This window comes from Nycticebus coucang, chromosome 6 (genome assembly GCF_027406575.1).
Source record: "Nycticebus coucang isolate mNycCou1 chromosome 6, mNycCou1.pri, whole genome shotgun sequence".
Lineage (NCBI taxonomy): Eukaryota > Metazoa > Chordata > Mammalia > Primates > Lorisidae > Nycticebus > Nycticebus coucang.
The window spans coordinates 129,333,472-129,348,785 of NC_069785.1; the positions used below are offsets into that span (position 1 = coordinate 129,333,472).

Here is a 15,314-nt window from a genome sequence, read left to right on the forward strand (position 1 = left end):
GTAGATAAGAGATATTTGTATTTTCTAAACTAGCAAATCCCTGGGCTTCTATAAATCCTCTAAATTCTGTGTATAAGCCAAATAGTTCCTTTTTCTGCTCATCTCTCTTTTCCTGATGTTGTTATACACGGTTAGGAAAAGCCAAAAGGCAGTTTCAACAATTTGCCTGGAGATCTCCTTAATCATATTTTTAAAACTTTATTTTATTAGTACATTTTCTATGTTTCAAGTTTCCACAGGCAAAATTTTTGTCCACTATCCTATCAGGACAGAATACGAGGTGCCCTTTCTCCAGCCTCCAGCAACTATTTTTTGTCTTACCAGCTCCAGCAGCTGTTGGTTCACCATTCCTCCAGCCTGAGCTCACAGCTCTGTTGGTGTTTTTCCAGCCTCTAACCACCAACTGGTCTACAGGCAGAATTCCAGAAGAACAACAGTGGAAGTTGCAAGCCTTTTGAGGTTAGTCTCCAGAACGACATCACTCCTGGCACATTTTTTTGGTCCAAGCAAGCCACAGGGCCATTCCAGATTTAAGGAGTGGAAAGATTGACCCAACTGTTAACGGAGAGAGTTGTAAAATAATGTGACAATGTTTTTCACTTTGCACCATACATCTTCTCACTATCATATGGATAGAATAGAATAAATGCTTTCAGAAAAATTCCTAAAAGGAATTTGCTGAGTCAAATGTAAACATGTATTTGCAATTTTGAGGGATATTGTCAAGTCACCCTTCACAGAGGTTGTACCAATTTGGAATCTCACCAACAATAAGTAAGAGTACCAGATAAGGTTTCCCCAGATCTCACAAGATGGTATGTCATCTAAAACTTGTCCTTTGCCAATCTGACAGGTTAAAAATGGCATCTTCCTATAGTTTTAACTTGTATTATGAGTGAGACTGAGCATATTTTATTTAATAGAGAGCCATTTGTAAAACTAGCTATGCATAGTTTACCATTTTCCATTTGGTTTGTTGCACTCAAGAACTTGCATTTGTTAGTGGTGGGATATGTTTCGATTCTAGTTCTGGGACAGGGTCTCTTGAGTCTCTGAGCTAAAAGTTTCCTCAGGCCTCACGCAGTGGCTCACACCTATAATCCTAGCACCCTAGGAGGCCAAGGCAGGTGGATTGCTTGAGCTCAGGAGTTCAAGACCAGTGGAGCAAAAGTGAGACCCCATCTCTACTAAAAATAGAAAAACTAACTAGCATTGTGCTAAGCACCTGTAGTTTCAGCTACTTAGGAGGCTGAAGCAGGAGGATCTCTTGAGCCCAAGAGTTTGAGGATTCTGTGAGCTATGATGCCACGGCACTCTTCCCAAGGGGATAGAGAGAGATTCTGTCTCCAAAAATATAAATAAATAAATAAATAAATAAATATTCCCTAGATATCCAGTTTTGGTCTTGCTAAGGTCAACATATTCTATCCTTACCTGGGGAGGGCTATAAGTATGAGGAGAATATGATGGCTTATACTGAAAGAAAATAAAATGTACCCAGCCTCACTCATTACATGAAAATTCACTAACTTTGACCAGTTGGCTACACATTAGGGGGTTCCCATAGTTTCATTATGATGAAGGCTTGCAAATTGGGACCAGCCAAAGAAAGAGACACATATGACAGACAGAATGCAGAGCTACAGCTAAGAGTGTCCCAAGCTTTGTGCCCTCGGGACTGTGTTATCATCCTGGCACCGCTGTGTTGTAATGAGCAGAGCATTGCCAACCCAAGAAGCTCATCCTGGTTTTGGTGCCCAGAGTATATATGGAGGCTTCATTATGTAGGCACAACTAAGTTATTATTCATGTGTTTGGAACTCAATTTCCAACCTCTCTCTGTCCCTGAAAGTCAGTCTGATTTCTCTCCTATCGCTCAGGAAATGTCAAGAGGTTAGAGGAAACCTCGCGGGAGCAGATACAAAAGTCAGTCACATCTCTCTTTGGGTAACGGTAATACTTCATGACACAAATACCCATAGTGTTTCTTTGTTTTGATTTTTAAGCCTAATTTTAAATGTGTTTTTTGTTACACAGTAGCAACATAAAGAAAGCCGACATTTGCCCTTTACCACTTGTATGGCCGATCTCATGTACTTTTGATATATTTTAATCTATTTATTTTATATCTTTTTTCCTCAAAAGATTAGGGATATATATATATATATATATATACTTCCCCTAGTAGGTTGGAGGTTACTGTGCATTATGATGATGCCACAGCACCCTATCCAGGGTGACAGAGAAAGACTCTATCTCAAAAAAAAAAAAAAAAAAAAAGAAAAGAAAAGAAAAAAATAATAAGGCAGGGATATCTGCTTGTCACTTTTTTTTTTTTTGAGATAGAGTCTCATTTTGTCGCTCTCAGTAAAGCTCTGTGACATCATAGCTCATAGCAACCTCAAACTCTTAGGCTGAAGCGATCCTCTTGCCTCAGCCTCCCAAGTAGCTGGAAGTACAGGCGACCATCACGACATGCAGCTACCTTCTACCCAGGGTGACAGAGTGAGACTCTGTCTCCAAAAAAAAAGAAAAAAAAAGGCTCAGTGCCCATAGCTCAGTTAGGCACTGGCCACATACACTGGGGCTGGCAGGTTTGAACCTGCCACCCTCTGTATATGGGGCCGGCGCCCTACTCACTCAGCCACAGGTGCCACCCTTGCCCAGTGATTTTCTTTTTTCTTTTTGTTTGTTGTTGTTGTTGTTGTTTTTTAGAGACAGAGTCTCACTTTGTCGCCCTCGGTAGAGCGCTGTGGTGTTACAGCTCACAGCAACCTCCAACTCCTGGGTTTAGGCAATTCGCTTGCCTCAGCCTCCAGAGTAGCTGGGACTACAGGCGCCCACCACAACGCCCAGCTATTTTTTGTTGCAGTTTGGCCGGGGTCGGGTTTGAACCTGCCACCCTTGGTATATGGGGCCCGCGCCCTATCCACGGAACCACAGACACCGCCCTTGCCCAGTGATTTTCAACCAGTGTGCTGCAGCACACTGAGAGGATCTTACATGAGCCACAAAAATTTTTAAAGGTCATTAGCTAAATTATTTTCTAAAGAAGTTCAAAGCGCAGTAAGTATATTCTTACTTTTACTCTTTTTATTAATCAACATAATTTAAGTGTGCCTGGGAAGTTTAACTATAGGTTCAAGTACCATGAGATATGGGCAGCCCCTGTGGCTCAAAGGAGTAGGGCATCAGCCCCCTATACTGGATGTGGTGGGTTCAGCCCTGCCAAAAACTGCAAAACAAACAAACAAACAAACAAAAAACCAAAAAGTACCATGAGATTAAAAGGGTTGACAAACAATATTTTTTAATATTTTTTTAATTATTGTTACATCATAGCTGTGTACATTAGTGCAATCAAGGGGTACAATGTGCTGGTTTCATACACAATCTGAAATATTCTCATCAAACTGTTCAACGTAGCCTTCATGGCATTTTCTTAGTTATGGTATGTAGACATTTGTATTCTGCCTTTAGTAAGTTTCGCCTGTACCCATTCTAAGATGCACCGTAGGTGTGGCCCCCACCTATTACCTTCTCCCCCCAACTTTCCCCCTCTCTTCCCCTCCCTTGGCCCTTTCCCCATATTCTTGTGCTATAGTTGGGTTATAGCCTTCATGTGAAAGCTATAAATTAGCTTCATAGTAGGGCTGAGTACATTGGATACTTTTTCTTCCATTCCTGAGATACTTTGAAGAATATATTCCAGCTCCATCCATGTAAACATGAAAGAGGTAAAGTCTCCACCTTTCTTTAAGGCTGCATAATATTCCATGGTATACATGTACCACAATTTGCTAGTCCATTCATGGGTCGATGTTTTGCCCATTTTTAAACTTTGGGTTGTTTTCTTATTGTTGGGTTTTAAGAGCTCATTGTATATTTTAGATACAAATTCTTGTTTTTTCGTTCTCTTTTTTTTATTTTTATTTATTTATTTTTTGTAGAGACAGAGTCTCGCTTTATCACCCTCGGTAGAGTGCCATGGCATCACAACAGCTCACAGCAACCTCTAACTCCTGGGCTTAAGTGATTCTCTTGCCTCAGCCTCCCGAGTAGCTGGGACTACAGGCGCCCGCCACGACGCCCAGCAATTTTTTGGTTTGCAGTTCAGCCGGGGCCGGGTTTGAACCCGCCACCCTCGGTGTGTGGGGCCGGCGCCCTACCGACTGAGCCACAGGCGCCACCCGTTTTTTCGTTCTCTTAACAAGCCCATTATTTTGGAGTAACAAAATTAGTGTAAACATCTAAGTTAATTCATCCACTAAACTAATTTTTATGTCAGAATAATAGTTCATAGAATAATCAGTGGAGGGCAGCGCCTGTGGCTCAGTCGGTAAGGCGCCGGCCCCATATACCGAGGGTGGCGGGTTCAAACCTGGCCCCGGCTGAACTGCAACCAAAAAAATAGCCGGGCGTTGTGGCGGGCGCCTGTAGTCCCAGCTACTCGGGAGGCTGAGGCAGGAGAATCGCTTAAGCCCAGGAGTTGGAGGTTGCTGTGAGCTGTGTGATGCCACGGCACTCTACCAAGGGCCATAAAGTGAGACTCTGTCTCTACAAAAAAAAAAAGAAAAGAATAATCAGTGGAAAAGAAGCCACTCTACAGAATATCTGAAGGAAATTTCTTGGGTGGCACCTGTGGCTCAAGGAGTAGGGCGCCGGCCCCATATACTTAGGAGGTGGCGGGTTCAAACCAGGCCCTGGCCAAAAACTGCAACAACAATAAAAAATAAATAAATAAATAAAGGAAGTTTCTTCTGATCCAAATTTGAGGACCATGACCCAGAGCCACACCCAAGAACCCTTGAGCAAGTGGACTCGAGGTGGCGGAATTACATTTTCGTTTCATACATTTTAGGGAGACAGGAATTACAGGTGAGGTCGTAAGTCGATACTTGGAAAACATACTTTGGCTTGGCCTCCAAATGTAGGATATCTGGAAGCGGGAGCTTACAGGTTATAGGTGGGTTTAAAGATTCTTTCGCTGACAATTGGCTGAAAGTTAGGCTCTGTTAAAAAAATGAGAACTCAGTGAAAAGGAATGCTTAAGATAAAGGGTCTGTTACTTAGAGACAAAGTACCTGCCAGAGGCAAGTGGTTTGTTATGTATATTGAGGACGTGAAGGTGTGTCTTGCACAGCCTTAGGCTAGTTAGTGAGTCGCAAAGGACATCTCTAAGGTACGCACACAATGAGGCTTGTATCTTCTTTCTCATGGCTAGCAACTCAGTCTTAGGGACCCGTTGGTCAAGAAGGTTGTCTAGTCAGTCAGTCACTAAGAGGGGAGCCTTAAGATTTTATTTAAGGGTGGTGCCTATGGCTCAATGAGTAGGGCGCTGGCTCCATATGTCAGAGGTGGTGGGTTCAAACCTAACCCTGGCCAAAAACTGCAAAAAAAAAAAGGGGAAAGATTTTATTTTAGTTCACAGAACTAAATGAATATTTCAGAAGCTGGAAAAACACTAGCTTGCTGCTGGCTTTATAGTTCAATTCTAAATTTTGGTATTGTAAACTGTGGAATGATGAACGATCTTGTAACTAAAACTTTGTGTGCAATCTTCTGTTCTTAGCATACATTTCTAGAAGTGGAGTAGCTGGTGATAGGTTTGGAAATGCTCAGCTGCTCAGCAGTGGTGCTCAGCAGTGGACAAGAAAAGCGTTTCTCTAGGCCAAGACTAGGATATAAAGGTATAAGTTTATATTATATTAGAGAAAGGGAAGAGAGTCGGGGGGAAAGGTGAGAGAGAGAGAGAGAAGAGAGTAGGGAATGAGAGAGAGGAAAATGGGAGGGGAGGAAGAGAGAAAAGGAGAGAGAGAATGGTGTGGCATCCCAAAGACATGAAGGAAGAATGTCACCTCTGAGGTCTGGTAAGTAGCTGAATTTAACAAAATGCAAAAGAGTAATTGCAGCCGAATTGGCCAGTTATTATGAATGTGAACACTGTGTCCATTTATCCTTAGGCAAGGTTGAAGACAGACATTTTTCTAGGTATTTCCAATCCTCAGGCCTCATTGTTCATCCATCCAGGCCAGTTAGTAATCATTTGAGGTTTAAAGGAATAAATTCTACAAGACAAAGGAGTTGGGGAAATGCAAAGAGAATTTACATTTTCTTTTGTTCTGTTGGGTTCCTTAATGGTTTATGAAACAGAAATCTACTGGGGTGGGAGTGGCAGCTACTGGCAAGAGAAAGAAACCAGGCAGAGAGAGATTTTAGTTTTTTTTTCTGTTCTTTCTATTTTTTTTTTTTTTAAACTATGAGGTGGCAGGGCGGGGTGGCTCACACCTGTAATCCTAGCTCTTTGGGAGGCTGAGGTGAGTGTATTGCCTGAGCTAAGGAATTGAAGCTCTGAGCAAGAGTGGGACCCTATCTTTACCTCCCCCCCTCAAAAAAGAAAAACATTAGCTGGGCATTGTGGTGGGCACCTGTAGTCTGGGCATTGTGGTGGGCACCAGGGAGGCTCAGGGTAGAGGATGGGTGATGCCCAAGAGTTTGAGGTTGCTGTGAGCTAGGCTGATACCATGGCACTCTACCCAGGGTGACAGAGTGAGACTATATATATAAAAAAAATAGTAATAATTTTTTGTGGGGGGACAGAGTCTCACTACATCACCCTCAGTAGAGTGCTGTTACGTCACATCTCACAGCAACATCAAACTCTTGGGCTTAAGCGATTGCCTTGGCTCAGCCTCCCAAGTAGCTGGGACTATAGGTGCCTACCACAATGCTCAGCTATTTTTTTGTTGTAATTGTCATTGTTGTTTGGCAGGCCCGGGTTGGGTTCAAACCCACCAGCTCCAGTGTATGTGGCTGGCACGCTAGCCACTTAGCTACAGGCGCCGAGCCAAAAAATAGTAATAATTTTTGAGTGACCATCCTTACAGCTGTATCAAAGGGTTTCTGTATTTTTGAAACTTTTAGTATTTATTACAATTGTATATAAAATTTCTCCCAGTTTACTCTTTTTATTAACAGTGAATGAAAAAGCACCTATTTTCCCAATCTCTTGTCAAATAGGTATTATAAGATGCTTTAGAAATGGAAATAACTTCCTTTCTTCTTCTGAATATAAGAATAACTCACGCTATCATTGAAAATGATTTGCAAATTGAAAGGTTAAAAATAGTATTTCATTATTATAATTTGCATTTCTTTGATTGCTAATGATGTTAAACATTTTTTCAGGAAAAATATATTATCTTTAGTCCCATTTAAATGACATTAATCTAGTATGTAATAAATATTTGGTGATAATATTAACAAAATAGCATTTGTGAGCACTTATTCCAACACGACATTTTGCTAGGCATTACCTAAGTAAGTACAGAAGAATAATCAGTTCCTAACTGCCAAGAAAACAGTCCAGGAAAGTCAATGACCAGGTAACCAATGTTTGTTGAGTGCCTACTTTTGGCTGGAAGTATTTTTTTCATAATAGCTTTACTGAGGTACAATTGGCATGCAACAACCTGTACATAATTAAAATGTACAGTCTGATAATTTCTTTTTTTTGTAGAGACAGAGTTTCACTTTATTGCCCTTGGTAGAGTGCCAGGGCGTCACACAGCTCACAGCAACCTCCAACTCCTGGGCTTAGGCGATTCTCCTGCCTCAGCCTCCCGAGTAGCTGGGACTACAGGCGTCTGCCACAATGCCGGCTATTTTGTTGTTGCAGTTTGGCCGGGGCTGGGTTTGAACCCACCACCCTCAGTATATGGGGCCGGCGCCCTGCTCACTGAGCTACAGGCGCCACCCCAGTTTGATAATTTCTAATGTATGCACATGCCAGTGAAACCATCGCCACAATCAAGGTAAGATATCGATCACCCCCCCAAATTTCCCTGTATATCTTTGTAATCTCTCCTTCCTGATTCTGGCCCCTCTGTTCCCCCACCATTTCCAGGCACTTTTTGTCATCACAGATTAATTGCATGCTCTAGAATATTATATAAGTTGTATCAAGCAGCATATATTCTTTTGGGGGGAAGGGTCTGAATTCTTTCACTCAGCATAATTATTTATGTATCAATAGTTCATTTCTTTTCATTGCTAGATAGTACCCTGTCAGGGTTCCCCGTGGACTCTGATCTGAGTTGAGAGTCAACAGGAGAGGATGGTGGGGGAGATAATGAGACTTTACACCAATTTAATGCAGAAAGTCTGAGGAACCTGGAGAAGGGCACACACTGACTCACCAAGTGGCAGACTGAGACAATGCTGCAACCTCAAACTCTTGGGCTCCAGTGATCTTCTTGCCTTAGCCTCCTGAGCAGCTGAGACTACAGCTGCCCACCACAATGCCTGACTAGTTTTTCTATTTTTAGTAGAGATGGAGGTCTCAGTTTGCTTAGGCTGATCTTCAACCTGTAGGCAATCCACCTACCTTGGCCTTCCAGAGTATAGGGATTACAGGGATGAGCTGAGGGGCTTGGTTCCAGCACCATTTGTTGAAAAGATTCTTCTTTCTGTACCAAATTGCCTTTGCACTGTGATTGAAATCAATGGATCATATATATGGGCGTCTATTACTGGGCAAATCCCTTTTGAGTATCCTACCTAATGCTTCGTGATCTATGAGGCTTTCTAAATCGGCTGGTGAGAGGAGAAATTATTTCTGGCCTTTATGAGCTCCATGTATTCTTACTTTTAATCCTTTCAGGTGATTCTTCCCTTGACCTTGGAATGTTTTGTCACTCACATGTACAGATAAGAACTAGGTTAAAGCGTTGAGGAAGATCTTCGGCAGATCTCGGACTTTGTCTATCTCCTTTCTCTCTGGTACTCTGCTCTACAAAGTCTAGCTGTTAGTGTGGCACCTGTGGCTCAAAGGAGTAGGGCGCCGGCCCCATATGCCAGAGGTGGTGGGTTCAAACCCAGCCCCAGCCAAAAACTGCAAAACAAAAAACAAAGTCTACCTGTAATGGCCACTCTGCACTCTCACCTTTTTTTGTCTTCTTAACTCAGGAAGACCAAAGATTTCCTCTGGGAAACCTCCTGTCTATGTCATAGTGTGGAAATTCTTTCCAGTTAGTAAGCTTGGGGCAGTTACAGGGCTCACCTTTTTTGCCTCAGTTTTCACTGTCCTTTGTTGTTTGATGTCTTAAAAACCAGTGTTTTCCATATTTTGCCTTGTTTTCTAATTATTGAAGTTAGAAGGGTATATCTTGTCCTTGTTATTCCACCTTGGTTGATGAGGAAAGACTACCTGGCAATTACTCTAAGTGCTGGATCTATTAGAAGTGAAAATGAAAAAAAAAAAAAAAAAGCCTTGGCTTCAAACAGCTGATATTCTAGAGTATTTGAGAAGGAGAAGGCAGATAACCAATACATGAAGCAAAAATTAACATGTATTGGGCAGCGCCTGTAGCTCATTGGGTAGGGCGCTGGCCACCTACACTGAGGCTGGTGGCTTTGAACCTGTTCTGGACCAGCAAAACAGCAATGACAACTGCAATAAAAAAAAAAAAATAGCTGGGAGTTGTGGCAGGAGCCTGTAGTCCCAGCTACTTGGGAGGCCGAGGCAAGAGAATTGCTTAAGCCCAAGAGTTTGAGGTTGCTGTGAGCTGTGATGCCATGGCACTCTATCCAGGGTGACTGTTTGAGACTGTCTCAAAAAAAGAAAAAAATTAACATGCATAAGTAAAGGATTTCTGAAAATAAGTGCTATTGACAAAATAAAGTGACAAGTTGGGCTACCTGCCAGAAGAGCCCTGCTCCAAGGGAAGGGAACATAGTCTCAACTTCTCAGAAGAGTGTGGTGGAAGAGTTTGGATTATATTACTCCGAAGGAATGCTACCTAACATATTTTTCTATTTTAAAATATATTGCAAAGTTTAATCATATTAATAATCATCCTCCTCAGTTACAAGTCTACTTTGAAAAAAAAAAAACCCACCAAGGTTTGTGAGTTACCAGTAGTGATACGAGATAAACGATTTAGATTTTTCAGCTTTGGCTTGGCACCTGTAGCTCAAGCGGCTAATGCGCCTGCCACATACACCAGAGCTGGCTGGTTCCAATCCAGCCTAGCCTGGGTCTGCCAAACAGCAATGACAACCACAACCAAAAAATGGCTGGGCGTTGTGGTGGGCGCCTATAGTCCTAGCTACTTGGGAGGCTGAAGCAAGAGAATCGCTTAAGCCCAGGAGTTGGAAGTTGCTGTGAGCTGTGATGTCACAGCACTCTACCCAGGGCGACAGATTGAGGCTGTCTCAAAAAAAAAAAAAAATGATTTTTCATCTTTGAAGAATATGGAAATATCTAACTGCCAAGTACCAGATTTGGTGTACTACTGTTCAAGTTCCAGCACTTAAAGGAAAGTTCGGGAGTGACTAATGCACTAATTTATTTCCAGAGGTCACAAGACCTGTCATAATCGACACTTTTCTTTTTAATCTGGAAAACCTGGGAAAACCATGAAACTTCCAAAGCAGGAAGGATGGACTATAGTATCATAAAATGACTTTTCTGCCGGGCCCAGGAGGTTTTACATGCTCAAACTATAGACAACTAAAGACGCAATGAAGTAATCTAATTCTTCCATAAAATGGTCACACCTACCCTAACTGGAGAACAATAGATCATAACTTAAAGAGGTGCTGTTCTTCAAACAACGGGCTTGGGTTTCTTGAAAAGCTACAGTGCAGAAACCCTACTCTGGTCCACATCTGCTTTCTAAAAGCCTCCCCCAGAACCGCTCCTCCTTCGTCCTCGGCGCCTTTCCCCCAGTACCCTCCCTAGTCTTCCCTAGTCCCCACCCTGTACGTCAGCCTCTGCACCTAGAGGCCAGTTTAGAAAGAAGACGGGCAGGGGCGAGGGAGGCAGGAGAGAGTGAAATGGTCAATTCCTCCTTAACTTGGGGCCCCCTCGCGAGCCTCACCCCTCCTCCCCGGGGCTGAGATTGGAGAGGAAGTGGGAAGGCTCCGATCTGTTCCTCACTTCTGCGCCCTCATGCCCCCACCCTTTTCCTCGGCTCGGGGCTTCTGCGCGCCTCGTCCCCGCCCCTCGCCCCGGGAGAGGAGCGGGCGGCGCGGGAAAGCTCGCGGAGAAAGAGCGGGAGGCGCAGACGGCCTCCGCCCGCCCACCGCCGCCTCTGCCGCAGCGGTCCGCAGCCGCCAGCCCGCAACCGAGCCAGGCCCCAGGGCAGCCCCGGAGACCGCGGCGGCCGGATGCGCGGGCGCGTCACTTCCGGGCGGTGCAGCGGCGGCCGCTTGGAAGATGGCTGCGCCCTGTGGCTCGGAGCTGCCCGCCAACTCGCCGCTAAAAATCCCGAAGATGGAGGTGCTCTCCCCGGCTTCTCCTGGAGGCCTGAGCGACGGAAATCCATCGTTGTCCGACCCTTCCACGCCTCGGGGTGCCTCCCCGCTCGGGCCAGGCAGTGCGACGTGCTCGGGGGCAGCGGCGTCCGGGGGTCTCGGGCTGGGGCTGGGGGGCCGCAGCGCCGCCTCGTCCTCGGTCTCCTTCTCCCCTGGTGGCGGCGGTGGCGGGGCTGCGGCAGCTGCCGCCGCCGCCTGCCGGGGCATGTCGTGGACGCCAGCCGAGACGAACGCGCTCATCGCAGTGTGGGGCAACGAGCGGCTGGTGGAGGTGCGGTACCAGCAGCTGGAGGGAGCCGGCACGGTGTTCGGCAGCAAGGCCCCCGGGCCGGCCATGTACGAGCGCGTGTCCCGGGCCCTGGCCGAGCTGGGCTACGAGCGGACCCCGTCTCAGTGCCGGGAGCGCATCAAGGTAACCGGCCGCCCGGCCTGGGGCAGCGCTCCAGAGGCAGAGAAAGAGCGAGGAAGCGGGCCTCGGGGGCGGGGGCCGGTCTGAGGCAGGGCTCCCCTCCGGGGCCCGGTGGGCGATTCGCATCTCATCCGCCTTCTTCTTCTCTCCCTGGGAAAGGGGCTTTTTTCCAGATGGCCGCCAGCCCGTAGGTTTCCTGAGTTTGAAGTTGGGCGTGTCTGCCGCCGCCCCTCTTTCTTGCCAATTGAGGATGTTCCTGCGCTCTGAAGTTGTAGTTTCTCATTGTGCGCGGTGCCGCAGTCTCTGTGCCGCCGGCGCCTGGCGCCCCCACTGCCGGGGCCCTTCGCTTTGTTCCAGGCGGAGGGGCTCCCAGGCAGAGGCTTACCAGCCGGGGCAGAATCGTGGCAGGGCAGAAGGGGGGAGTGCGTTGAGCCCCCCAAGGTTAGGAATTTTCAGAAGTGGCTGTGGCAAAGCCATACAAAAAGCGCTGTGGGGCGACCGGCCTTTGTGTCAGCCGCTTTGCTTCTAACTTGAGCAACGAAGGACGAGTGATACTTGAGATGTTTTGGAAAACTGGAAAGGCTTGAATTGTAGCCAGACTGTCTATGGTTATCGTGAAGTTAGCGGGCACCACGAAAGTTAGCTTGGCCAAGAGTTGGTCTGGAATTTGGATTGTGGATGTCTCCAGAGTTTGGCTTGAGGCCCTGCTGTTTCTGATGAAGCTCATTCATGAAAACCAGTTTTCCCCTGTTAGCTACTGTGCTGGATGTGGTGACAAGTAGAACTCTGGTGTGCATCTGGCCATCCTTGTGTACCTGCGTGTTTAAATGTAGAGGCTTGACTTGGGCTAGGAATCTTAACCACCAGCCAGGTTATCATTTTGCTGTTTCTGCTGCCTTTTACCTAGTAGTCTTCATATTTGTATCATTGACAGAGTTGTGTTTTGGTTAAACTCCTTCCCTCATCATATTGTCTGCTAAGAGATTTAGGTAGGATTTTCCCAATTTTCGCTGAACTGACTCTACTACTTAGTCATAGTGTCTGTGTACTTATTTTTCTGGTAAGGCTGGCATTTTTTTCTGGGTACTCCTTAGTGGTAAAAACCACTAAGAACAGTCATAAGTAACCATAATGGTACTAAAGAGCAACCATGAAACCCAGTGAGAACAGTCAGGCTAAAGAGTAACCACACTAACAGGGAAATTACACCAACGTTTATGAGCTCTTGGCTCCAGGAGTGTTCATTAAGGATATTGTTGCTAAGAAAATTTGGTCCAAAAACTAAGATATTTCAAACCTACTAACTATTGTTCAAGGAATTTGGCATCCATTACCCAATTACAGAATTAAATTAGTTTATTTAATAACATACCTTTGGGACTTTTTTTTTTAAACAACGACGTAATTGAAGTAGTAGCTAATGGGAAAAAAGCTACTTTTCTTTGAATCTCATTTGGAGCAGTTCAAGGGTAGAGTTATGATGATGGTCTACAAGAAGGACAGGAGGCCAGTCCAGGGATCAAGGAGAAGTTTTATTAGGAGGAAAAGAGCAGAAAGGAACCTAACCATAAGTCAACTTCCTGTCACACAGCTCCAAGAGGCTTTAATTAACCTTATTAGTGTGTTTGGAATGTGGGAGGGGGATACCAGGAGAGGCATTCTCTTTTGCAAAGGACTGATCTTTTGCACCAGGGGCTAATCTTGGAGTCACTCGGTTCTGCAGAGGGGCTGATGTTCCAAATAGGGCCTAATCTTTGGCGCCAGCCCGAGCTAGGGTGGAAAGTTACTGTTCTGTTGTTTCCTGGGAATACTGGTCTTGAAACATTCCAGGAGTGTGAGGAGTGTGTGTTGGGGGGTCTGCTGTGGTTATGCAGTTTGGTTCTGACCTGTTTCCTCTGACTTGCTCTCCTCCCAAAATGGTTGTACTTTTGTTAGGATTGTAAGGATTCTCTCCCCACAATTCATTGCTCTTTTCAAGTCATTGGGTTAAATTTTGGGGAGCGTGTTTGCAATGTCCTACTTTAGCCATCTATCCAAGTTAGCCATTTGTAACTTTTTTAGCTTTATTGATTTCTGTCCTTAGAAATTTCCCAATCACACAAAGTGTGCTATCAAAACCTCACTGAATATAAATCTCTCCATAAAATCATTTCTCTGGTGACCAGGGAATAACTAGTTGGATTGCTTCATTATCCATTTATGAGAGGGATGACATAAAGCAACCAACAAAGACTGTGCTTCTTTGAAGATTCTAAAAAGATCAGTTTACCTGTCTCTAGACAGGTACGACCAAATTGACCTCAAGGTCTTAGAATATTTTGAGAATATGCAGATGACCAGTGGGTTTTCTGATCCATAATAGCAGTTAGCAAGGAGGTCAGATAACCATTTTGTTTTTCAGAGTACTTTACTCTTTATGTGATGTCAATCAAGGATCCTAGGCCTTTTCTTTCTTTTTTGGGGGGGGGGGATTTTATTTAATTATTATTATTTTTTTGCAGTTTTTGGCCTGGGGCTGGATTTGAACCCACCACCTCCCATATATGGGGCCAGCGCCCTACTCCTTGAGCCACAGGCGCCACCCGATCCTAGGCCTTTTCATTAATAATGTTGATCTTTCCTGCAAGAGTGATAAGCTCTTAAGGACAGGTTCTGGTCTCTCTTATTCACTGCTGTACTAGCATATAATAGACTGTGAATATGTATTTATTAAAGTCATCAAATAAAGTCTGGAAAAGAGAATTTCAGAAAGTAGAAAATATACACCAGCATTATTCAAACTTTAACTCAGAAACAGACTTTGAAACTCAGGTTGAAAAAAGACTGCATTGCTAGGCGCAGTGGCTTACATCTGTAATCCAGCACTTGGGAGGCGGAGGTGGATGGATTGCCCTGAGCTCAGAGGTTTGAGACCAGCCTGAGTAAGAGCAAGACCCTGTCTCTAAAAAATAGCCAGGCGTTGTGGCTGGCACCTGTAGTCCCAGCTACTTGGGAAGCTGAGACAAGAGGATCGCTTGAACCCAAGAGTTTGAGGTTGCTGTGAGCTGTGATGCCACCGCACTCTACTGAGGGTGACCAAATGAGACTGTCTCAAAAAACAAACAAAAAAACGCATTAACAACTCTCATTAGGAGACTTAGCGTGAATGTAATCTTCAGCACAGAAGCAAATGTGGGCACTGAAATCACAGCCATGTAGAAATTATGAGGTGGATGTTCAAGTAACCCAGATTATGCTTATGAAAATAAAGATAGAACCTTAAATTCTCAGAGAATCCCAAACTTCTGAAAACATATCTTTAGATCCTAGTCTCAGAAATGATTTAAAACAAGTAATTCAGAAATCTCCTTCACTTCATTGTGTTTGAGAACTGCTAAAGAAATTTGGTGATACTTTGTTTTAGATTTTGCAAACTAGAAACAAAGTAGTTCAGTAAGATGCAGACAATGAGGAATTTGGCAGGGCAGGGTGGCTCACACCTATAATCCTAGCACTCTGAGAGGCCTAGGCAGGTGGATTGCCTGAGCTCACAGGTTTGAGACCAGCCTGAGCAAGAGTGAGACCTTGCCTCTAAAAATAGCCAGGT

General features: G+C 44.7%; 1 protein-coding gene across 7 annotated transcripts in view; it reads left to right on the forward strand.

Moving 5' to 3' along the window:
• Positions 1-10,436: 10,436 nt before the first annotated feature.
• MSANTD2 (Myb/SANT DNA binding domain containing 2) overlaps positions 10,437-15,314 on the forward strand; it is a 37,032-nt gene continuing 32,154 nt past the window's right edge. For 5 of the 7 annotated variants that reach the window (XR_008380691.1, XM_053594662.1, XM_053594663.1 and 2 more), the window contains exon 1: positions 10,437-11,731. Coding sequence is in view for 6 of the 7 variants with exons in the window: in XM_053594662.1 (XP_053450637.1) it covers positions 10,955-11,731 (777 nt within the window). In the remaining variant the exon portion in view is untranslated. The remainder of the gene's footprint in view (positions 11,732-15,314) is intronic. The other 2 variants (XM_053594656.1, XM_053594657.1) reach the window with 1 other exon arrangement.